This window comes from Capricornis sumatraensis, chromosome 7 (genome assembly GCF_032405125.1).
Source record: "Capricornis sumatraensis isolate serow.1 chromosome 7, serow.2, whole genome shotgun sequence".
NCBI classification, from domain to species: domain Eukaryota; kingdom Metazoa; phylum Chordata; class Mammalia; order Artiodactyla; family Bovidae; genus Capricornis; species Capricornis sumatraensis.
Window position 1 is genome coordinate 105,877,745 of NC_091075.1, and position 25,366 is coordinate 105,903,110.

Genomic DNA, 25,366 nt, shown 5'->3' on the forward strand with positions numbered 1-25,366 from the left:
TTGTTTTTCTTGGTGACCCCAGTTTTGACAATCTCCCCTACTGTAGTCTCATGCATGGATGTTTTTTCATTTAAGTTTCTCTGTGGTTTCACTGCATTTCAGGGTCCTGGTTTCTTTGAACTGGTCTGAGCAACAACTTGTCAAGTGGGAGTCAAAATTCTCCTGGGGCCTTTGAAATCAGACCTGATGAATTCTAGAACCTTCACGAGACTGTAATCCCTTCCCTCTACCTGCAGACCTAGTGGGTTCAGGCCGAGCTGGGGCCTTGCATTGGGAAGTCGGGCTCACCAGCAAGTCTGGCCTCATTTCTCCTCCTGTCCTAGGTGTCTGTGCAGAGTGAGTGGCCATCGGCCCACGTGCGACTGTTTGTGAACAACACCAGGACACCCACAGCCACCAACCTCTCCGACCTGCTCTTACTCGACAACATCACAGGCCTCACTGTTAGGGAGTCAGCTGGAAACCAGACCTCGAGAGGCTTCCAGGCTTTCAGGAAGAAGTTTCTGCAAGGTAATAGCCACATGTACAAAGTTAAGTGTGGGATACGATGGAGATACACACAGATGGGCACAGAGCACGGGATGGGCAGCAGGCATCTTCTCAGACACGGGACTTGTGTTCATGCCGTTGGTCCTCATGATGAAATCTGCTGGTGGGGCATCAGAGGAGACCCCTGCTCAGCGTCTGCAACCAGGAAGCTGGTTTATCACTTAGGTTGAGAGAGGTGGGATTTGGGGAAGGATTTTTAAAAATATGTATATTCAAAGTTTATTATGAACAATTTCAAATGTACACAAAGAGGTTATAGCGAACCCCACTGTATCCATCAGCCGGATGATCAAAATGACTGTCACTCAGTGAAATGAAGAGCTTATTTGGGGGAGTGCTGGACAGACACGGGAGGGGTTTGGCATCAGCTCAGGAAATGTGCTCTTGACGTGTTCAGCTGTGTTCACAGGAGTGACTCTGCTGCTAATTAGCTCCCGTTCAAAGCGTGACACCATCACTGGTTAGCTTTCAGAGGTGTGTTTCCTGAAGTGAACTTGTCATTGGTTAATTAAGGAGATTTAAAACCAATTTTGGGGGCTTCCCTGGTGGCTCCGAAGTAATGCAGGAGACACAGGTTCGATCCCCGATCCATGAAGATCCCAGGTGTGCAGAGCAATGAAGCTCCTGCCCCACAATTCTTGAGCCCATGCTCTAGAGCCTGGGCGCCCGGCTCCTGAAACGCATGCACCACCAGGGAAGTCACCAGAATGAAAAGCCCACGCACCACACCTAGAGAATAGCCCCCGCTAGCCACAACTAGAGAAAAGCCTGCACGGCTATGAAGGCCCAGCACAGCCAAAAATGAACAAGTAATTAAAAAACTAATAATTCTGGGATGCAGCTGTTACTCTGACTTCAGAGCTGTCAGTTTTGCTAGGAAGGTGGGACTTCTTTTATCTAAGAAGGTGCTTTGTCTACAGATGAAGAAACTAAGGTGATGAGGAACTTGCCCAAGGCCCAGGGCTGGCAGTCAAGGCGGAGACAGACTCAGTCTGACTTCTCCATCCACCCCATACCCACGATGCTCTAGTGCCTCTCACAGGCCTGGGACTCTAACTGACCTGTCCGCTTCCATATACATGGCCCACATTGCTCATCAACGCCACCACTCTTTCTGAATCTAGATGAGACTTCAGAATCCATCTTAACACCGTACTATTGACAGATGCTGTCAGTGGAGTTGGCCCGCAAGTAGTGACCTCTTTGCTGGCGCTGGTTTAAGCAATGGTGTAAAAACTGTCATGGTACATCTCAGCTAAGTGATCTTCAATGCCTTTCTTCAATGATGTAAAATAAATCTCCCCAGTTCTTAAGCTTGTGCTTAGAGACAGGAACATAGGGCTGAGAGCAGAGCCCAGACTCGATCTCAGACAGAGCTCCCTTGACTCCTGGCCATTTCAGAGCTGTGTGGCCTCTGGAAATCACTGCATTTCTCTGAGCTGCAGACGTGGTGTGTGTCCCCCAGACTCACAGAGTCACTGCAGAGTCTGAACGGGGCAACATGGCCTGGCACTCTGCCTGCCTCTCATTTTATTGCTCCAGTGGCCTTGTGTAGCCCATGCTCCTACCATCCTGAACTGGGCACTTTCCTCCGACGGCTCGGCATCAGCTCCTACTCGTGTGTCCCGCTGGAGGAATTTTCTCTGCTCCCCTGCCCCTCACTCAGCTGCCACTCCTGTGCTTCACCTGCTCGGAGCCAGGACCACACCCTTCGCCCATGAACTCCCTGACTTCTGCTCTTGACACGTGCGCTCTGCACATCCCTGAATCTCAGCCCCTGCAGCTGTGAACTGTGGGTGCCGTGACACCCACTTCCGGGAGTCCTTCTAAAGAAAAGAGAGTTCCCCACCCACAACTCCAGAGCCCATTGGTTCACCCTGGGATGTGACCCCTCCCTATAGCAGAGGTGCCTTCTCCTAACAGCTGGCGTTTCAATCCTGGCTCCTTATTAAGGGGAGATTTGAGTCAGAAACCCTGTCTTCTAGGGAAGCTTCTCTGTGTAATTAAGGACCAACCAGCGACCATGAGGTCAGAAGGGACCTTCCGTGAGCCCGAGTGGCCTTCTTCTCCCTCTCCCGGGTCTCCCCTGCCTCTCTGTGCCTCGTGCTGGGCTCCCAGGACCAGGCTGCCTGGAGGTGTCAAAGTGGCAGCTAGTGTCACCCGAAAGTTAGTTCTGTAAAGTTTTCCTTCATTGTGTGAATAGGATCACTGGGAATAAATAGGTTCCCCACCTGGATTCCAAACAAGACAGAAAGGTTCTGGATTTCCTAAGTGGATGAGCTAAATACATCCTGAGTTAGGAAGGCTGACCCGCCCAGCCCCAGGCATTTCTGGATGGGTTGGGGGTCCAGGTAAAGCTCCCTGCACCTGCTGACAGCCCTTCTGAGTGAGAGCAGAGTGGGCCCAAGAGCACGCCTGTGTGATTTACTCTCCATGCTAGAAAAGCATGTGAGCTCAAAGGGCCCTGGCTGCCGCCGCCTTTGGACCTCAGCCGTGTCTGGGGTGTGCAGGGGCCCCCCTGATGACCGCATGTGCCTTCTCTCTGAACAGTCGGAGACTCCTTCTCGGTCAGCTACACAGCTTCGCTGGAGGCCAGAGACGTCAGGAATGGAGACATCCTGCTGCTTCCTGCCCAGCTCTCTTTCCAGAGTTCGTCGCCGGTATTGTCTGTGTTACTTGTGGTTTGTCTTGTCCTTGTTTTAGAAACCTCGAGCACAGTATCCTTTGTTCATGCTCTTCTTCCTTCCATCCTCCATTCATTCAGTGATGCCGAGTTCTGGATTAGTGAATGGGCCCTGGAATCTCACACTTTGCCATGAACCAGGCTCCCTTTTAGCTCCTTGTAACCTCTATGGACCTGATTATCAAGATATGTCATCCATAGACGTTAGTTTCTTTTTTTTTTCGCCATGGCCTCATATTTATTTATACATGTCTACATAGTTTTTTTTTCCTTTTTTAAAAATTTATTTACTTAGACGTTAATTTCTCATCACCATGTCTTGTGTGTAATAAGCACGCAACCATACACTTTCTATTGATATTGGTTTGCTAGAGCTGCTGTGAAAAGGTACTGTGGACCAGCTGGCTCACAAACATTAGAAATGTATTTGTTCACAGCCCTGGAGGATGGAAGTTCAGGTCAGGGTATGGGCAGGGTTGTCTTTCTGAGGCCTCTCTCCTTGGCTTGTAGACAGGTGTCTTCAACCTGTGTCTCACGTGGCCACCCCTCTGTGTCTGTCTGTGTCATAGTCTCCTTCTAAGGACACTTGTCAGGTGGGGTTAGAGGCCGCCGTGATGGCCTCGCTTTACCTTAATCACGTCTGGAAGGTTCTATCTCCAAATTCAGACACATCCCGAGACGCTGGGGTCAGGGCTTCAACCGTGGATTTTGAGGGGACGTGATTCAACCTGTAACCCATTACCATGAGCATTTGCATTTTCCATTCACTTTTTTGTCAATCCAGTGGGTGATGAATGTGGTTGTGTGTGGCCCATGCTATGCACTGTGCACCCCTGGGGCTACAGAGAGGGAGATGTGTCCTTGTCCTCACGGAGACTGTGCTCTCGGTGTGTGTGTGTGTGTGTGTGTGTGTGTGTGTGTGTGTGTGTAAGCTGCTCAGTTGTGTTCTACTCTTTGCAACCCACAGACTATAGCCCGCCAGGCTCCTCTGTCCATGGAATTCTCCAGGCAAGAAGACTGGAGTGTGTAGCCATTCCCTTCCCCAGGGGGTCTTCCCAGCCCAGGGATCAAACCTGGATCTGCTGTACTGCAGTAACTCCGGTCATTTTGTCAGACTGCAGCCCCTGGAGGAAGTACTTTTCATAACAGTTGTGGAAAACGAGGCTCCCAGTGTAACTACTCCAGGTCACGTGGCAAAACCAAAATCAGACCTCGCAGCTGCCAGCTCCTTCCTTCCAAGGCTGAGAGGCCTGTGTGCGGTGTTTCTGCTGCATTAAGAAAACTAATCCTGGATAAAATTAAATAAAATGAAAGATTCCATAAAGGTAAAGACCAGATATGAGAAAGCTGTATGAAACTGTCAGAAAAGACAAATGTCTCAGAAAACAATTAAGTGCAAAGTCAAGAACGAGAACAGAGAAGGATAAAAAAAGGGAAATAAAAGGCCCAGAAAAAAATACTGTCTGAATTTCAAAGGACAGGAAACCAAATATGCTAAAGTCAAAATTTAAGATAAAGGCAACAGTCAGAAACCCACAGTGAGAAACTCAGAAACCCAGTGAAATAAAAAACTCCCTGTGTAGGGTCATTAAGACTTTAGACCAAGGCAGCCTCACACCTCCCTGAGGAGCCTGGGGAGGCTGGGGCGGGGGCTGTGGGAGGCGTGGAGTTGGGGCTCTCTGGCCGTCACCCCCAATGGATCCTGTCCATTGCTTTGCTTGGTGCCTGTGTGTGTTGTATCAACCCCATCACCCTGGTAACCCTCCATCCTCCCACTAGAATGTTGCTCCTTGAGACCCCATCGGTCTTATTCCCAATCTGTGTTCTTGGTGCCAAAAATAGAGCCCTGCACACAGTAGGTGCTCGGTAATTACTTGCTGAGTGAGTGCATGAATAGAACAGTGAGCTAATGATTCTTGGGCAGGTGTGTTTTTTTTTTTCTTTTTTAACTTCTCTGAGCCTTTGGTTTCTCACCAATAAAAAGGGAGGCTGTTCCAGGTCTCCAGTCTCTTGTGGGGATAAAAGCGATGACTTTATATTTGCATGTGGCTTTCAGTTTCCTTTCCCTTCCAAGCCTTCGGAGCTCTCTCTCTGGGCAGTTTTGTGGACAGAGTGGAGATTCTAGAGCTCCGGACTTGATGGTGTGTGTTCTAGGCTCCTCCCTGTTTGCATTAGTCTGTCAGCCTCGCCTTTCTTAGACCTGCCCTAGAAAAGGTTCCTAGAAAGCTCGGTGTTCGCTGAGCGGATAAGGGCTGGATAAGGCTCCTATGCCTCGTTCTCTAATTGAGTCACCCAGTTTGGGTGACTCCCGGGCCTTCCTCTAGGATGGAGAGAAGGTCCAGTGTGTCTGGAATTGAAAATGATCCAGGTCTGAGAGAGAATCTTGTCAGCTCCACGTAAGAACATGGGTCTGCTTTGCTTGTCGGCTGTAAAGAGGCTCACACTACAAATAGGAGAATAAAGGAATTATTTAAAAATGCAGGTGCCCAGTGGGGTGAAATCCTTCATGTTGGCGTGGACTTGGTGTCTGGTACTTCAGAGGCTGAAATGCTGCCCTCGTTGTGTGTTTAGAACGGTTCAGTGTTTCTGAGCTTCAGTTTTCCCACTTGAGAAATGAGGGGGGGGGGTCAAAAGAGTCCCTTCAAACTCATCTCTTCCAGTTCTGACATTTTAAAATGGTATGAGAGCAATAAAAATAGTTACTGCTTTCTAATCCTCACCACAGGAGGGAGGTACTGTCAGAAATGCACTGTGTTTGAGTCTGGAAACTACTTTCTCCAACTCACACACAGATATACACACATGTATACACGTGTGTACATAGGTATAGACACATGCACCTCAACTTCATACAAGGATACCTGAGACAGGACAGAGATGCAGCGGAGGTCAAGAGGGAAGAATCTAGAACGTTCATCTCCAGTTCCTTACTGTATATTGTGTAAACATCCCGCCCACCTTGTGAAACCATCACTGGATCTCACGTGGTCCTTGTTTCCCGGCTTCAGGGTGTGCTCTAAAACATGTTTCTTAAGCCTTGAAGTTTATATCATGGATGTAGGCTGATGGTTTCTGTTTTGCAAAAAGATGGAGACAGATGTGTAGCACACTTTCAGCCCCTCTCTGTTTAGACCTTGGGTGTCAAGAAACAGCAAGGACAGACCCAGAGGGAGAGAAGAGAGAGAGAGGAAGCCAGCCTTCGAACCCACTAGTTCAGAAGACCCTGAAACTCACAGGGCACCACAAATACTCTGCAGCACATACAATTCAGGAACAGAAAGGGCCAAGTGATTGCTTCATAGGTGTCTCTTCTTTAAAGACATGTGTGTGTGTGTTTTAATTTCCATTGTTCTTCAGTTGCTAAGTTTGTCTCTGACTCTTTACGACCCCATGGACTGCAGCATGCCAGGCTTCCCTGTTCTTCTCTATCTTCCGGAGTTTGCTCAGATTCATGTCCATTGAGTTGGTGATGCTGTCTAACCATCTCATGCCTCTTTCTCCTTTGGCCTTCAGTCCTTTCCAGCATCAGGGTCTTTTCCAATGAGTCAGCTCTTTGCATCAGATGACCCAAGTATTAGAGCTTCAGTATCAGTCCTTCCAAAAATATTCAGGGTTGATTTCCTTTAGGATTGACTGGTTTGATCTCTTTGCAGTCCAAGGGACTGTCAAGAATCTTCTCTGGCACCACCATTTGAAGGCATCAAATCTTGGGTGTTCAGCCTTCTTTATGGTCCAACTCTCACATCCATTTCCCTCCTTAAAACATCAGCTTGTCCAGCTGGCCTGTGATGGGTTTGGGATGGCCCAGTGCTCCCAGTATAGCTGCCGTAACAACTGTAGGACATGGATCAGGGGGTTTCCTGCTTTGGGTGGACCATCGCTCAGGTTAGAGGAAAATGCCTCGAGAGTAGCCGTGATAGAATTAAACCTAGCTCACTTGCCTAGGTCAGTTGCCTAGCTCACTCTGGCTCCAAGTCTCCAGGCAAGGTTATCTACGATGATACAGCCACCACTATCACCACCTGCTACACCCAGCAGCACTCATACTTTCATAGCACTCTACCTTATGGGCCAGGCACTCTTCTGATTCATCCTCACAGCCAGCCTACCAGATGAATAAAATTCCCACTGTACAGATGAGGAAACTGAGGCACAGAGAGGTCAGTACCTTGTCCGAAGCCAGAGTGCTGGGGAATGATGAAGCCCAGCATGAACCTGCATAATCTGCTTCCTCCCACTCCTCTGCACTGCCTTTCAGGTGCAAGATATTCTGCCTCCAACCCCAGAAAGAAGCATGTTCTCGTGTTGGGTCTCCTCAGATACCACGAGGTTGGACAGATAGCAGAGTAGATCATGAGAAATGCTGGACTGGATGAAGCACAAGCTGGAATCAAGATTGCGGGGAGAAATAACAATCACCTCAGATATGCAGATGACACCACTCTTATGGCAGAAAGGGAAGAGGAACTAAAAAGCCTCTTGATGAAAGTGAAAGTGGAGAGTGAAAAAGTTGGCTTAAAGCTCAACATTCAGAAAACGAAGATCATGGCATCTGGTCCCATCACTTCATGGGAAATAGATGGGGAAACAGTGGAAACAGTGGCTGACTTTATTTTTCTGGGCTCCAAAATCACCACGGATGGTGACTGCAGCCATGAAATTAAAAGACGCTTACTTCTTGGAAGCAAAGTTATGACCAACCTAGACAGCATATTAAAAAGCAGAGACATTACTTTGTCAACAAAGGTCCATCTAGTCAAGACTATGGTTTTTCCAGTGGTCATGTATGGATGTGAGAGTTGGACTATAAAGAAAGCTGAGTGCTGAAGAATTGGTGCTTTTGAATTGTGATGTTGGAGAAAACTCTTGAGAGTCCCTTGGACTGCAAGGACATCCAACCAGTCCATCCTAAAGGAGATCAGTCCTGGGTGATCATTGGAAGGACTGATGATGAAGCTGAAACTCCAATACTTTGGCCACCTCATGCGAAGAGTTGACTCATCGGAAAAGACCCTGATGCTGGAAGGGATTGGGGGCAGGAGGGAAAGGGGACGACAGAGGATGAGATGGTTGGATGGCATCACTGACTCAATGGGCATGAGTTTGGGTGGACTCGGGGAGTTGGTGATGGACAGGGAGGCCTGGTGTGCTGCAGTTCATGGGGTCGCAAAGAGTCAGACACGACTGAGCAACTGAACTGAACTGGACAGATAGCAGTCATAATGCTCACCTTTCGTTCTCTATATTTTCTAAGCAGAGGAGTATTAGAAAGTATGGGAGTGGATGTTTAGGGTGTTGGGGCTTGGGAGGTCGAGAGCACTGGAATGAGAGGGGACCTCACTCACGTCAGAGCATGCAGTTCTCTCCTCCTTCCTGCAGGGGGCAGACCAGACCCTGCAGAAGGAGGTGGGTAGTTGCTCAGGGTCATTCCTTTCCCCTGACCTCACTCCCCTCCAAGTGCTTCACCACCCGGGTATGATGCCTGTGTTTCCCTGGCTGTTAGGGGAACTGGTGTCTGGATTTCACACACGCCTCCGGGAGAGGAGGCATCACGGTTCCACAGACCTTTTCCCCTGAAGTGACTTTAAGACCACCACCTCCTCTGACCACTCCCCCACCTCCGACAGTCAAGAACCCACTGTAGCTCCAGGTGGGTGGGTCGGAAACAGACCACTTGTTACCTGGTGTCTCAGATGCCAAAACTGGTTGACTGAACTGCTTTCTCTATGCTTTTTTCTAGAATAGAACCCAGCTAAGAGCCCCCTTCACCATAACAGCAGAAGAAAAGATCACGGTAAGATCAAGCCTCTGACCGGGACACCCACATTACCCGCCCAGTGCATCTCTTTCTGTCTCTGGTCTGTGGTCTGTTGCCGTTCTCAGAGCCCAGGGGAGGGGCTCACCGCTGGCCTCAGCTTCCTAGACCTGAGCCGAGGCTGGGGGCTCCCTGTGGTCTGGGGTTCCCCAGTGGCCTGGGGGCTGTCTGGCTGGTTTTCTGAATACCCCTTCATCTGGGCAGGATGGATTGGTCACTGCCTGGGACCTGCTTGGGGCCCCACCCACCCATCTGTACATCTGTTCAGCGGGCTGGTACTTGCCTTTCGGTGTTTGCTTGTGGCCAGTGGGTGGTCCGTGGTTTGTCTTCCCAGAGCTTCCCAGGGCCTAGAGACCTGCTTCTGCAGTCCACCACGAACGCTTCTCCCTTTTTCTTCATCATTCGCTCACCCACAGCTCATGCATCCATTCATTCACGTGCTTGTCAAGTGTTTATTCATCATATAAACACAGTACACATTTCTTCAACCCTCAGTGCATGCGTACTAAGTTGCTTCGGTCCTGTCCGACTCTTTGTGACCCTATGGACCGTTAGCCCACCAGGCTCCTCTGTCCATGGGATTCTCCAGGCAATAATACTGGAGCAGTTGCTATGCCCTCCTCCAGGGGATCTTTAAGGCCCAGGAATCCAACTCACATCTCTTGTGCCTCCTGCATTGACAGGTGGATTCTTTACCACTAATGCCACCTGGGAAGCCTCCCAGTAATTACCAGGCCAAGGTGTTTACATTTGCTGAATCGTGACATCTTCACTACAATCTTGGGGGATAGACTGAACTTTTAAATTGCCTCCATTTCTTATATGGGGAAACTGCGGCATGCCCAGGTCAAGGCATTTGCCCAGGGTCACATGACCATGTGTCAGGGCTCCCAAGACCACCCCCAGGTGCAGGGTTTCCCTAGGAGGACCCAAAGCACTACACACACTGTTGTGCTCAGGCTGATGTGTGATAGAGAAAGGTGCAGAGCAGAGTCAGCAAAGGGAAGAGACATGCGGGACGGGCTCTGAAGACACCAAGGAGAGGCTTCCCAGATTCTCTCCCAGTGGAGACCCGCAGGGCACGCTGAATTCCTCCAGCACGGAGCTGTGACATCACATGTGAACTCCTGTCCATCAGGGAATCATTAGAGACCCGGAGTCTGGCACCTCCCAGCAGAACAGTGTGTGTTGAGTGTAAACCACGCCATATGCACAGCAGTTTAGGCCGTGAGCCCCACTTATCAGGGGATGGCGGGAACCCTCTGAAATCCGAGTTCCCAGACACCAGCCACGGCCCAGCACCTAGGGCAGCCCTCCCAGAGGACGGAAGCCTCAGGCCTTCTGTGTGAGCACCTTTCTCCACAGCTGGTGTTAGAACGGGATTTGAACCCAGGCCCTTTGGTTCCAGAGCCCTGCTGTTGGGCAGTGGACCACACTGCCTCCTAGCAAGCCGAATTCCTGCAGAGAAGAGGCAGGAACAAAATCTGAGGCAGGCACACAGGTGTAGACAGTTCTCCTGGCTGGTCCGTGCGTCCCCCACTGTGCCCTACATTGTGGATGGCCCTTAACAGGTAAAGATCCCTGATTGGGCTGATTGTCATCATTGCCTGTGATTGCCCCTCAGCAGAGGAGGTAGCTGATGGTTGCATGATTGCAATAAAGGTCAGAGAACATTCATTTAATTTTTATGAGCCCTTCCTCCATGGCCTGATAGCTCAGTTGGTAAAGAATCTGCCTACAATGCAGGAGATCCCAGTTCAATTCCTGGGTCAGGAAGATCCCCTGGAGAAGGGATAGGCTACCCACTCCAGTATTCTTGGGCTTCCCTGGTGGCTCAGCTGGTAAAGAATCCACCTGCAGTGCAGGAGACCCCGGTTCGATCTGTGGGTTGGGAAGATCCTCTGGAGAAGGGAAAGGCTACCCACTGCAGTATTCTGGCCTGGAGAATTAGTCCATGGGGTTGCAAACAGTCGGACACAACTGAACAACTTTCACTTCATCACTATGGCCCAGACCCTCTGATGAGGATGGAGGCGCACCATATCCAGGTCTTCAGGGCTGCCTCTGCCTCACGCATTGCCTTCAGGAGAAGCAGGAATAGGTGGCCCCCCAGGCTGCAGACAGCACGGGTCTGTAGCCAAAGCACCCAGGTTCAAGTCCTGTTCTAATACCAGCTGTGCAGAAGGGCGTTCACACACAGGCCTGAGACTTCTGTCCTCTGGGAGTCCTGCCCCAGATGCCTGTTCAAGATCCATGGGTGCAAGGCTAGGCGGTGGAGCAGTGGGTTGGATTTCAGCCCCACTGGTCCCTGGGCCAGGTAACCTCTACCTGTGGATCATGTTCATAAAGGTCATTATCAAGTGGAGAGATGAGACGAGTCAGTGATGGCCCTATAGTGTTGTGGGGAAAATAAGCTTTTATGCCAGAAGCCTGACCCTGAATCCCTGTTCCCCCACTGATTGTATGTGACACTGGGCACGCTACTTACTTCCCTGGACTTCAGTATGCTAGTTGTAAAATGAGAATAATAACAATACCTGCTTTATAGGGTGATAACCACAGGAAATGGACTGAGGCAGGCAAAGTACTGAGCACAGTGCCTGGCATCTTCTACATGCTCAGTAAGCCTCATCACTGTTAGGAAACATGCGAACAATACTGTTGTGCAACTGTTCTGTATTAACTGTGTGTAAATGGTGTGTATCAGAGTCTCAAGCTCAACTTCCGTGAGAGTCACACCAGTGCTGCAAGTGTGTGAGTCAGGCCTATGGGAGATTCCAAGGTGCAGTGGAGTCTGCGGCAGCCTGGAGATTCAGACTGCCCATCACCCACTATCCGTCCCCCCACTTTGCAACATTAAACAAGAGGAAAAAAGACAAATGGTGTACATCAGCTGTGACTGAATTTGTGAGGTTGTCCCCAAGAAAGGCAATGCCAAAGAATGCTCAAACTACCACACAATTGCACTCATCTCACACACTAGTAAAGTGATCCTCAAAATTCTCCAAGCCAGGCTTCAGCAATACGTGAACCGTGAACTTCCTGATGTTCAAGCTGGTTTTAGAAAAGGCAGAGGAATCAGAGATCAAATTGCCAACATCCACTGGATCATGAAAAAAGCAAGAGAATTCCAGAAAAAACATCTATTTCTGCTTTATTGACTATGCCAAAGCCTTTGACTGTGTGGATCACAATAAACTGTGGAAAATTCTGAAAGAGATGGGAATACCAGACCACCTGACCTGCCTCTTGAGAAGTCTGTATGCAGGTCAGGAAGCAATAGTTAGAACTGGACATGGAACAACTGGTTCCAAATAGGAACTGGAGTTCATCAAGGCTGTATATTATCACCCTCCTTATTTAACTTATATACAGAGTACATCATGAGAAATGCTGGACTGGAAGAAACACAAGCTGGAATCAAGATTGCTGGGAGAAATATCAATAACCTCAGATATGCAGATGACACCACCCTTATGGCAGAAAGGGAAGAGGAACTCAAAAGCCTCTTGATGAAAGTGAAAGAGGAGAGTGAAAAAGTTGGCTTAAAGTTCAACATTCAGAAAACAAAGATCATGGCATCCGGTCCCATCACTTCATGGGAAATAGATGGGGAAACAGTGGAAACAGTGTCAGACTTTATTTTTTTGGTCTCCAAAATCACTTCAAATGGTGCCTGCAGCCATGAAATTAAAAGACACTTACTCCTTGGAAGAAAAGTTATGACCAACCTAGATAGCATATTCAAAAGCAGAGACATAACTTTGCCAACTAAGGTCCGTCTGGTCAAGACTATGGTTTTTCCAGTAGTCATGTATAGATGTGAGAGTTGAACTGTGAAGAAAGCTGAGCACCAAAGAATTGATGCCTTTGAACTGTGGTATTGGAGAAGACTCTTAAGAGTCCCTTGGACTGCAAGGAGATCCAACCAGTCCATTCTGAAGGAGATCAGCCTTGGGTGTTTTTTGGAAGGAATGATGCTAAAGCTGAAACTCCAGTACTTTGGCCACCTCATTCAAACAGTTGACTCATTGGAAAAGACTTTGATGGTGGGAGGGATTGGGGGCAGGAGGAGAAGGGGACAACAGAGGATGAGATGGCTAGATGGCATCACTGACTCAGTGAACGTGAATCTGAGTGAACTCCGGGAGTTGGTGATGGACAGGGAGGCCTGACGTGCTGCGATTCATGGGGTCGCAAAGAGTCGGACATGACTGAGTGACTGAACTGAAAACTGAACTGAACCTGACATAACATCATAGATCAAGTGGTACTGACAAGGTGCAGGGGAGCTGAGAGGACTCGGTGGATCGCAGGCCTCTTGGAAGAGGTAAGAGTTCAGTTGGAGCTTAAAAAAAAGGCTTAACTCAAGATGGAGGAGAGGTTTCCAAAATATGCAGCTGAAGATCTGACATCAAGGTTAAGCTTGTTTTCACTGTGGGTTGGACGTGAACCAAGATTTACTGGGTGCAAGCACAGTGCAGCATCAGACACGACTGAGCAACTAGCGCACACACACAAGCACAGTGCCTGGCACCATTAGGGTGCACGTAATGGCCCTTGCCAGGTAAAGTGTGTGAGCCACCAGGTTGGCTTGGGCACCTGCGAAGGTAATGTCATTATACTAGGAACATGTGTTGATGAACAGGAGAGCTTGGCAGTGAGGTGTAAGCTCCTCTGACATTTTCATCAAGCAGGTAAAACAATATTGGGTTGGCCAAAAAGTCTGAACTAACATCTTGGCCAACCCAGTACAAAGTAAACACATTATGTAACTCATTATGTAAGCTGGGATCTGCAACCCTTGGAAGAGACCCCGTTACTTCCTTAATTTTTTATTAATTTCTTGAGGGTGAAACTGACACCTGTCAGATAAGGCCTCAAGAAGTCCTCTCTGCCTCCTGGATGAACAGAGAGGAGAATAATCACTCCACCCTGTGCTGGACATTGAGTGCAGGAGTTCTTTTTTTTAAAAAAAAATTTGTTGAAGTATAGTTGATTTACAGTGTTGTGTTAATTTCTGTTGCACATCAAAGTGACTCAGTTATACATATATATTCTTTTTCATATTTTTCCATATCACAGGATATTGAATATAGTTCCCTGTGCTCTATAGTAGGACCTTGTTTATCCGTCCTGTGTATAATAGTTGCGTGGAGGTGTTCTGATTCACTCCAGCTTCTTATAGTAAAGCTGGGCATCCTGCCAGGCACTGGGAGAACAAGTCACCATATTTTACTCCAAGGATCTGGATCTAATCAAGAGTGAGACATTTAAACCAATTGGTATGTCATCCAGATTCATTTAGAGTGTGATTCCTGTAAGAATAATAGTGGAATTGGGGGGAGGAATGTGATCAAATCAATCAAAGTTTCATCTGAAAATATAAATGTATGAGGCTAGATGAGAAATTGTTAAAATGAAGAATAGCATGGGAAGATTTTCCATATCAGATATGAAAAATTAGAAAGCTGCATTAACACTATATGCCAGTCTTGCAAGAGAAACTAGACCAGTGGATCAAAACAGAGTATCTACACATACGTGTATCTGATAAAATGATATTTCAACTTAATGGGGAGAGAATGTTTCATTTATTAATTTGGGGAGCAATTGACTGGATCTTCCAGAAGAAAAATGAAGATGAATTCCCTCAACAGATATAAATCTAAACAGATGAAACAGTTTGTAAAAAGTATATCCTGGTTAATATGCTATGGGGAAAAAAAACATCGAGGAAAATCATGGATATTGTCACTCTGCTTATTTAACTTATATTCAGAGTACATCATGTGAAATGCTGGGCTGGATGAAGCACAAGCTGGAGTCAAGATTGCTGGGAGAGATGTCAACAACCTCAGATATGCAGGTGACACCACCCTTATGGCAGAAAGTGAAGAGGAGCTAAAGAGCCTCTTGATGAAAGTGTGAAAGTGAAGGAGAAAGTGAAGGAGAGTAAAAAAGATGACTTAAAATTCAACATTCAAGAAACGAAGATTATGGCATCCAGTACCATCATTTCGTGGCAAATAGATGGGGAAACAATGGAAACAATGAGAGACTTTATTTTCTTGGGCTCCAAAACCAATGCAGATGGTGACTGCAGCCATGAAATTAAAAGACACTTGCTCCGTGAAAGAAAAGATATGACCAACCTAGACAGCATATTAAACAGCAGAGACATTACTTTACCTACAATGGTCCATCTAGTCAAAGGGTATGGTTTTTTCAGTAGTCATGTATGGGTGTGAGAGTTGGACTATAAAGAAAGCTGAGCTTTTGAACCGTGGTGTTGGAGAAGACTCTTGAGAGTCCCTTGGACTGCAAGGAGATCCAACCAGTCCATCCTAAAGGAAATCAGTCCTGGATATTCATTGGAAGGACTGATGCTGAAGCTGAAGTTCTGATACTTTGGCCACCTGATGCCAAGAGCCTACTCACTGAAAAAGACCTTGATGCTGGGAAAGATCGAAGGCAAAAGGAGAAAAGGACGCCAGAGGATGAGATGGTTGGATGGCATCACTGACTCTATGGACATGAGTTTGAGCAGGCTCCGGGAGACAGTGAAAGACAGGGGAGCCTGATGTACTGCAGCCCTTGGGGTCACAAAAAGTAGGACAGGACTGAGTGACTGAACAACAACAGCAGTGTCTTTATGATGTATTGTTGTTCAGTCACTCAGTCCTGTCCGACTGAGCATATAGGTTAAATAAGCAGGCTGACAATATACAGCCTTGCCATTTCCTACTCCAGCTTTTTATGATATATAAAGAGCTCCTATTAGTTTATAAGATAAAGAATGCCTCTGTAAGTAGCTATGTATGATATGAGAATTTCTCAAATGCAAGGATTTACAATATGTACCCTTTAGCACAGTGGAGGGAACTTGTAACTCTGCTGGCAAAATCATGTGACTTTGGGTTTCACTCAGAGGGCTTCCCAGGTGGTGCCAGTGATAAAGAACCTGTCTGCCAATGCAGGAGACACTAGAGACACAGGTTCGATCCTTGGGTCAGGAAGATCCCCTGGAGTAGGAAATGGCAACCCACTCCAATATTCTTGCCTGGAAAATCCCATAGGCAGACGAGCCTGGTGGGTTATAGGCCATCGGGTTGCAAAGAGTTGGACACGACTAAGCGTATATGCACACGCACACACACACACACACACACACACACAGAAGGCTGGAGGCATGCAGTGACGTTTCATCAGTCTGCCTTCTCCGTGTTACATCTTGTTTGAATGACTACCCCAGCCTCCTGCCTGTCCAGTCCTGCTCTCCTCCAACCCCTCCTCCTAAAACACCAGCCTGCTCACGTTCTATTCTGGAGGGGCTCCCCACTGCCTGCTGATAAAGCCCAGTTCCCTTAGGTGGTATTCAGTCTCCATCAAAAATGGTGGCCTCTGCTATATTGCAGTGCCATGGGGTTCCTGTGTTTCCCACTTTACTCTGGTTTTACATATGCTGATCTTTTCTTTCCTGTCTTCTGGGTAGCTTGCATACATCCTATGGGAACCCTGAGCAATTTTCTCCACCTCCGTGATTCCTTCACATCTCCCAAGCATTCTGGTGGCACCCCTCGCTGGGATCCAGTGGTGTTGGGACATCCGATAAACCTTGTCACTCTGTGACTTTGAGATTATTCCCCTTGTTAGCACTTAATACATTTTTATTGACATCAGAGTAGAATTTTTTCCCAGGGACAGACTTTAAAGATTACCTAGTTTTACGTCCTCACTTGAGAATAAAAAAACTCCTAGGTCCTGAGATGCTCTGGGCACTGGCCAAGGTCCTGAAGCTTGATGACAAACATTGAGGAATGGAATCATGCTCTGTGGTTCTGCAATCCAAGCCTCTTTCACTAGATTGTAACTTAACAGCTCTGTTAGTGTGTGTGGTTACCTGCAAGCTCTGGCTCCTGCCAGAATTGTGAGAGTTTCTGCTGTCAGAGCTGCCCCGCAAGGGCTGTGGGACCACAGCCCTCTGCTTCCTCAAGCAGTGGAAGGATCTTAGTGAAATTACTCCTAAAATCTCCTCTAGGGAAATCAATATGGTCTCCCTTTCAGACCTTTTCTGGCTTGGGCAGGGGATGGGATTTAATGTATGTCCATTGTGGACATTTTAAGGAAACCACCACTCTACATGCACACACACACAGAGAGAAAGAGAGACAGACACAGGGAGAAAATTAGAAGAATTACCTTCCAGGCTTGCCGCCAGAGATAACCATTGTTAACATGGTGGTTTCTTGCTTTCCACAAGTCTATGAATGCATTTCTTACATAACTGAAGTCAAACTGTATAAACAATTTTTCCTCATGCTCGTGTAACTTTTTATTGGATTTTAAGCACTTAAAGCATTTCTTTTGAAAGTCTTTTTTTGGTCTGGCATTGCTCTTCATAAATAACAATGGTGAAACTCATCAAAGGAATCTGCTACCAGCTCATATGTGATTAAAGAGGTGGTAATAACAGATGATTCTTTTCCAGAGATGAGAAGGAAAGTTAGTGGGGACGTTGGGGATGGGGAGGCTGGGGTCACTGAGCCACCTCCTTTTCTTTATTCTTAGATAATGAAGTTTAAGATAAATAGGCTCTTTGAAATCTGTGCTTCAGATGATTAGTGGAATTTGTCTGCAAGATTTTTGCCCTTATTTTACAGATGCAGAAATGCAGTTTAGGGAGGGGGAGGCTCAGGGTCTCCCCTGTGTGGTGGAGGGCAGAACTGAGAGCTGAACCCCCACTTAGGGTCTCAGTTCAGTCCCTCAGTCGTGTCCGACTCTTTGCGACCCCGTGGACCGCAGCAGGCCAGGCGTCCCTGTCCATCACCAACTCCCGGAGTTTACTCAGACTCATGTCTATTGAGTTGGTGATGCCGTCCAACCATCTCATCCTCTGTCGTCCCCTTCTCCTCCCACCTTCAATTTTTCTCAGCAATTATGGCCTAGGTCCATGGTATTTATGAGTATGTTCTACTGCTTCTCACAGCCTTGTTTCTGATCCTCAGCATCCAGGTTTGCCTTCCTCCAGGCTGAAGCCACACAGTAGCCAGATTTCTATTTCTAAAACACTGATCTGACCATGTTATTTCCTGACTTAAAACCCTGCCATGATCTCCCATAAGCCCATAGAAAGATGTTGCATGTTGCTAACCCACTGTGTTGGAACTGGACTGTGTCTCTTGCCATGTGCAGGTCCTGCTCATGCCCTTCTCTCTGCCTGGCTTGCCCTCCTCCTGGCCTGGCTCATTGCCCTCTGCCCACAGTCACCTCTTGGAAGGTCTTCCTTGTCTTTTGAGCTGAGCCAGGGGCTGTCTCTCCTCCCACCCTAGTCCTCAGGTTTTCCCCCTCACCTCAGCCACACATGTCACCCCACTTACTCCAGAATTCTTGCCTGGGAAATCCCCTGGACAGAGGAGCCTGGTGGGCTGCAGTCCATGGGGTTGCAAAAGAGTCGGACACAGTGGCTAAACAACAACAGCAGCGATTAGAAAGGAATTACTTGGCCTCTGGTGAAAGATCAGTGAAAATGTTGATAGTTAAGCATAGTGTTGAAGGGACTGAGAAGGCTTTTGACCAGAGACTCAGGAATTCTAAAGTTCTGCCTTACTAGTCACACCCTAATAAGGTGAGCTGGGTGCTCAGAGAGAGTATCAGAATGTTCATAGTGGCACAAGTCCCTGACAGTTCAAGGCAAGGCTCCTGGTAAAAGGCCAGGCTGGAGCCTGAGCCCTATGGAGGCAGCTGTGGTGTGAAAGCTATTCATCTACACCTTGCGATGTGAATCCTGGGTCTACTGCTTACTAGCTCTGTGACTTTAGGCCATCTATTTAACTTACCTGTATTTGGTATTATTATTTGAAAATATGGATTAAAGTAATGCCCACTTTATAATATTGCTGTGGGGAATGAATGCATGTAATGCACTTGGAACTATCCCTGGTGCTCAGAATCTGGTCAATATATATTAGCTACAGTGATGGTGGTGATAATGGCGATAATGATGCGGCTGGTGGTGATGTTAATGATGGTGATATGAGTGATTCTAGGGAGCTTCTTCCTTCTCATAAAACAAAATCTTGAGATTCATTCTTCTTTGGTCATTTATATGGAAGAGGAAAGTTGAAGAGCAGAGGGACTGTGGGCAAGTCAAGGGAGGACCTAGCTTACCTTAGCAACACAGATAAATGGAGAAGGCTAAAAAGAAGAAAGTGAGAGTTGTGAGTGGGCTTGCCCCAAGGAGGCAGTCTTTACCTAGGTGTACTTATCACCTCACATTGGAAAGTAGAAATTGCAGGAGAGAAGGGGAGAAAGATGGTGTGGCCTGCAGAGCCGGCCTGGCTTTTTCCTCTTCCTAAATATATAGGCATTCATTCCTGCAGCCACGTTGTTATTAATATATTAAGCTCCTGCTCCCCACACTGCCTCTGCTCTTTAAGTTATCTTGGCCATGCAACTGATTAAGGAGGGCGAGATCTCAAGGTGGAGATTCAGAGAAGGTGGAGGTTGGAAGAAGAGGTTGGTGGCCTGTCTCAGCTGTTCCACTTCATGAAGTAGGAAGGGGAGGGAGGGAGGGAGGGAGATTTTGATTGGGAGAATGAGTTAGTTCTGTTCCTGCCTTTTTTAGTACATTGATCCTGCCTGCCTAAAGTTATGCCCCAGTATTTTTTTCTAGTTCTCATCCATCATGTAAGCAACTTCTACCGTGGTATGGGAGGCTGGGACTAAATATGTGCTTAGAAAACCAGACAGCCCCCTGGATGGTAAGTGGTCTGATGTATGAGGGGAAAACACAGAGTTTGGAGTCAGACCAAGCTGTGTTGCTCTTTGGCTGTGGACTTTGATTAACTATTTGAACTCTCTGCATCTCCATTTATCTCTCAATGGAAAGGGGATAATACACCCCTCACCAGATTGCTGAAGATTGATTGAATGAGATAAAACACTAACACACTTTGTTCATTTCCTGAGGCTGCCGCAGCAAATGATCACCAAACTTAGAACAGCAGAAACTCCTTCCCACACCGTTCCCAAGGCTAGGAGACTGAAATCAAAGTGTCGGCAGGGTTTGGCTCCCTTTGAAGGCTCTAGGAAAGATTCCTTCCTTGCTTCTGTCTAGCTTCAGGTGGCTCTTGGAAATCCTTCCTCAACTGTAGCTGCATCACTCCCATCTCTGCCTCCGTGACCCCGTGGTCTTTTCCCTGTGTGTATCTGTCTCCAAGCCTCCGTCTTCTTATAATGAGACCATCACTGGGTTCAGGATCCACCCTAATCCAGTATGGATTGGGCTTTCTAGGTGGTGCTAGTGGTCAAGAATTCATCTGCCAGTGCAGGAGACATAAGAGACGTGGGTTCGATCCCTGGGTCAGGAAAATCCTCTGGAGTAGGAAATGGCAACCAATTCCAGTATTCTTGCCTGGAAAATTCCGTGGGAAGAAGAGCTTGGCAGGCTAGTCTGTGGGGCTGCAAAGAGTTGGACACGACTGAGCGACCAGACACAATCCCATATAACCTCATCTTAACTTGGTCATGTCTACAAAGACCTTATTTCAAAACAAGGTCACATGCAGAGGTACTAGGGGTAAGACTTTAGTATGTCTTTATGGACGGCACAATTTAACCCCCTACAGGCACCTAGCCTAGAATGGCATATTGTAGGTGATCGAATGTCATTAATGTCCTTCACCTCTCCTTTATTTTCCCTACAGCTGAAAAAAAAAAAAAATGTTTGCCTTCTGTGAAAGAAAAAACCTTGAAAACAGATCACTGATCTACAGCCTTTTCTTTTTAGACACATTTTGTCTCTTTTCCATCAGTATTTTAATATAAGCTCTGTGAACTGCTTTTCATATGTATTGATTTGTTTTTTCTTATCTGGTAGGTACACAAATCAGGGCTCAGAGGGCTGTGGCCAGCACAAATGGAGAACTTACATTTCAATTTGGTGCTAATCAAAATGTAAGATTTAGAATCAGGGTGTTTGCGTCTGAAAACAGAATTGGTTTTCTGATCATCTCTGATAACAGCCTCTGTGGACAGAGGCTGATTCATCATAGGTGAGTCGTATGTGGCAACATGCTTGTATTCAGGTTTCAATAACCATCAGGACCAAAGCTCCTAGTTCTGACATAACTTGGCTTTGATTGTCTAGAAGGTCAAGTTGACCTTGTTCATCTGTCAGATAAATTTAACCTTAACTACATACAGACTGCACTGGGATCCCAGGAATGAGAAATGGGTTAGTTGTCTCCCAGCTCCTCAATAATGTGTTAAATGTTCCCATATTCTGCAACCGTTGTTTTAATTGAAGTGTATTGATTTACAATGTTGTTTTAGTTTCAGGTGTACAGCAAAGTGATTCAGTTTTGCCTATATATATATTCTTTTTCATATTCCTTTATCTTATAGTTTATTACAAAATGTTGAGTATAGTTTTCTATGCTGTATAGTAGGTCTTTATTGGTTATCTGTTTTATATAGATTAGGAAGTATATGTTAGTCTCAAACTATTTATCTCTATCCCGCTTACGTCTTTGTTAACCATAAGTTTGTTTTCTGTGTCTTTGGGTCTATTTCTGTTTCATAAATAAGTTCCTTTATATAATTTTTTAAAATGATTACACTTGAAAGCTTTATCATATGATACTTGTCTTTTTCTGTCTGATTTAACTTCACATAGTATGATAATCTCTAGATTTCACCCATGTTGCTGCAAATGGCATTATTTCATTCTTTATTAATGTCTGAATAATATTTCATTGTGTATATCTTCTTTATCCATTCATCTGTCAATGGATGTTGGTTGCTTCCATGTCTTCGCTATTGTAAATTGAACATTGAGCATTGAGGTCTGCAGTCATTTTGAATTAAGCTTGCGGTCACAGGTTGGCTTCTTTGGAAGCAGGTGCTGAGACAGGGTTTGAGTATAACATAGTAGCCAGTGTGCAGAAGAGTTAACATAGCTGACCTGAGTTGGCTATCCTTAGAAAGGCCAGCTTACAAGGTGAGTCCTTGGCTGGCACTTGGGAACTTGGATTTCAGGACGATCCTCACCATTTACCGAACTAAGAGTGGCTCACGTTGCCTAACGTGTTCTTATAAACAATATATTTTATGTTGAAAATGTTTTGTCTTCTTCTGGGAGCCTGGAATTTTGGTACATGCTTCTCAGGTGGCACTAGTGGTAAAGAACCCAGGAAACATAAGAGCCATGGGTTTGATCCCTGGGTCAGGAAGAGCCCCCAGAGAAGGGCATGGCAGGCTACAATTTGTAGGGTGGCAAAGGATCAGACATGACTGAAGTGACTCAGCACACACACACGGTAGCAGGCAGAGGATGCCTACATGACTAGTCCTGAGTAAAAACCCTAGTTGCATGCGTGCCTGTGTGCTCAGTTACTCAGTCATATCTGACTCTCTGTGACCCCATGGACTGTGGCCCACCAGGCTCCTCTGTCCATGAAATTTTCCAGGCAAGAATACTGGAGTGGGTTGCCATTTCCTACTCCAGGGCTTGTTGTTGTTCAGTCACTAAGTCGTGTTCAACTCTTTGCAACCCCTTGGACTGCAGCACACAGGCCTTCCTGTCCTCTAATATCTGTAGGCCTCCACCCCTTCCACTTCTCCAGGGATACCAAGTCTCAAATGAGTTTCCTTAATGGACAGCATTTCACATGGGTCATCACCCTGATTGCTGGAGGAATTAAGTCTGTCCTGTGTGACCACTGGGAGAAGACGCTGGAAACTTGCTCTTGGTTTCCACTGGACTTTGCCCCATGTGCCTTTTCCTATTGCTGATTTTTCTTTGAATCCTTTCCCTGTAATCATAGTGTGAGGATGACTGTATACTGAGTCCTGTGAGTCTTCATGAATCATTGAACCCAGGAGGTGGTCATGGGGTTCCCCCATCATAATCAGATCACCTGTGGAGGGGAGGAGCAGGGAGCAGGACTGGGCAGAGGAAATGTTTCAGTTTTGTAAAATGAAAAAGTTCTGGAGGTGGTGGTGATGTGTGGTCGTACTTAACATAACTGAAATGTACACTTAAAAATGACTAAAATGGTAAATGTTATATAATGTGTGTTTCGCTGCATTTTAAACATAATTCATAATCTTCTTGTAAGTGGTTGAGCATTCATAACTTAAAACTCCTAGAAAGCAAGATTCTTTTAAGAGGTCATCAGGCACACTAAAAGACAGTGGAGTGGCACCATCAGTATTCTGAGGGAAAAAGGTTTTGGACCTTGGACTCAGCCAAGATAACAATCACATGAGTGCAGAGTAACATAAGAAATAAAAGCATGTTCTACACAAATTTACTTGAGAGCACACAAATATGGAAAATACTCTATCAAACTAAAAAAAAAAAAAAATACAAGAAAAAGTGAGGAATGGATTCCAAAACGTAGCTTTTCTTTAATCAGTAATATAACAATCTTATAGAAGGGACTTCCCTGGTGGCTCAGTGGTGAAGAACCTACCCGCCAATGCAACAGACACAGGTTCTATCCCTGGGTTGGGAAGATCCCCTGAAGAAGGAAATGACTACCCAATCCAGTATTCTTGCTTGGGAAATCCCATGAACAGGGGAGTCTGGCAGGCTGCAGCCTGTGGGGTCACAAAGAGTTGGATATTACTTAGTGACTGAGCATGCATGGAATACAGAAAGCAGTAAAGAGAAACCTGCAGTGACAGCAGTGCAGCAAGCCTAGAAAGTAGCCAGTCCTGGGTAGATCAGAATGTCAGAGAGCTCCTGGAGTGATGACGTTAAGGAACAACAACAACAAAATGACTCCCTGCAGCAACTGGTATCATTAAGGAAATGGATGTCACACCAGGAAGAAAAAAGAAAAGCAATGAGAAACCCCAGGAAAAACAAAAAGTTTCACAAGGAAGTGTTGGTCCAAATTGAAGTTTTCTAAAAATATGTCATGATTTTGAAAATTGATAGGGTAATAAAGGGCACTGCATTAAAAATATGTCACTTTTAGGGGCATATATTGGGCTTCCCTAGTGGCTCAGACAGTAAAGATTCTGCCTGCAATGCAGAAGATCTGGTTTTGATCCCTGAGTCGGGAAGATCCCCTGGAGAAGGGCATGGCAACCCACTCCAGTATTCTTGCCTGGAGAATTCCATGGACAGAGGAGCCTGGCGGGCTACAGTCCGTAGCATCACAAAGAGTCGGACCTTACTAAAGTGACTTAGCATACACATGCACACAGGGGTGTATGTTTAGTTACACAGGATTACATTCAGTTAATTTGAGTGAATTTGCATATCCATTCATATGCAGTGAATACATATGTCTAATCATAATCGTGATAGTCTTCAATTTTTTTATTTTTAGAATTAACTTATAAACCACCACAAAGACTTAATTGTGATTGCAGAATATACATACATATTTGGAGAAGGCAATGGCACCCCACTCCAATACTCTTGCCTGGAAAATCCCATGGATGGAGGAGCCTGGTAGGCTGCAGTCCATTGGGTAGCCAAGAGTCGGACATGACTGAGTGACTTCACTTTCACTTTTCACTTTCATGCACTGGAGAAGGAAATGGCAACCCACTCCAGTGTTCTTGCCTGGAGAATCCCAGGGACAGGGGAGCCTGGTGGGCTGCTGTCTATGGGGTTGCACAGAGTCGGACACAACTGAAGTGATTTAGCAGCAGGTATGTATAAAGTAAACAATAAATTCTGGAGGGCAGAAGTAGTGAAAAGAGAGATGGAGGAGGAAAATATTGGGCTTTAGTTTCATGACGTTTCTTAGTAAGAAGACAAGAAATATTCTCTACATTTAATGCCATAAAAATTGAGTTTCAACTTTTCAAAGTTAGGCAAAGATAGCTGACTGAATATAACTATTAAAATTGGGAGGAAGTGTAAGGAGGGATATAAAGCCTTTGGGAGGTAACAAATCCTTCTGATTTTTAGGGTAAAAATTCATGACCTAAATCACATCTGTCATAGCAGGAATTCATAAACAATATGTAATGTTGATAAATCGAGAAATAAAGATGCATGTGTAATTTTTAGCATATTTAAGTTAACTAACCATTCTGGTTCACTAAACTAAAGAAACTAAAACCAGTATCTATTTAAATATCTAACCGTGTGGGAAGTAGAGTTAGAAGAGGGTGCAGAAGGTCACATAGGTTATTCACTTTTCTTTTTAAACCCTTGCCTTCTGTCAAAAACCCCTTTTCTTCCACTGGCATGCATGTGTTACCCTGCTTCTCAAAATTTATAAAATGGCTGAATGATTGCCCATTATATGGATAGAATAATTCATAGAATCTGAAAATATTTAACCATT

At 46.1% G+C, this 25,366-nt stretch overlaps 1 protein-coding gene across 1 annotated transcript in view; it reads left to right on the forward strand.

Moving 5' to 3' along the window:
* The window catches only part of EVC2 (EvC ciliary complex subunit 2), a 142,424-nt gene that overhangs the window by 5,850 nt on the left and 111,208 nt on the right, over nucleotides 1-25,366 (forward strand). The window contains exons 3-5 of the mRNA XM_068975462.1: nucleotides 324-510; nucleotides 3,100-3,209; nucleotides 8,973-9,026. Of these exons, the coding sequence (XP_068831563.1) occupies nucleotides 324-510; nucleotides 3,100-3,209; nucleotides 8,973-9,026 (351 nt within the window). The remainder of the gene's footprint in view (nucleotides 1-323; nucleotides 511-3,099; nucleotides 3,210-8,972; nucleotides 9,027-25,366) is intronic.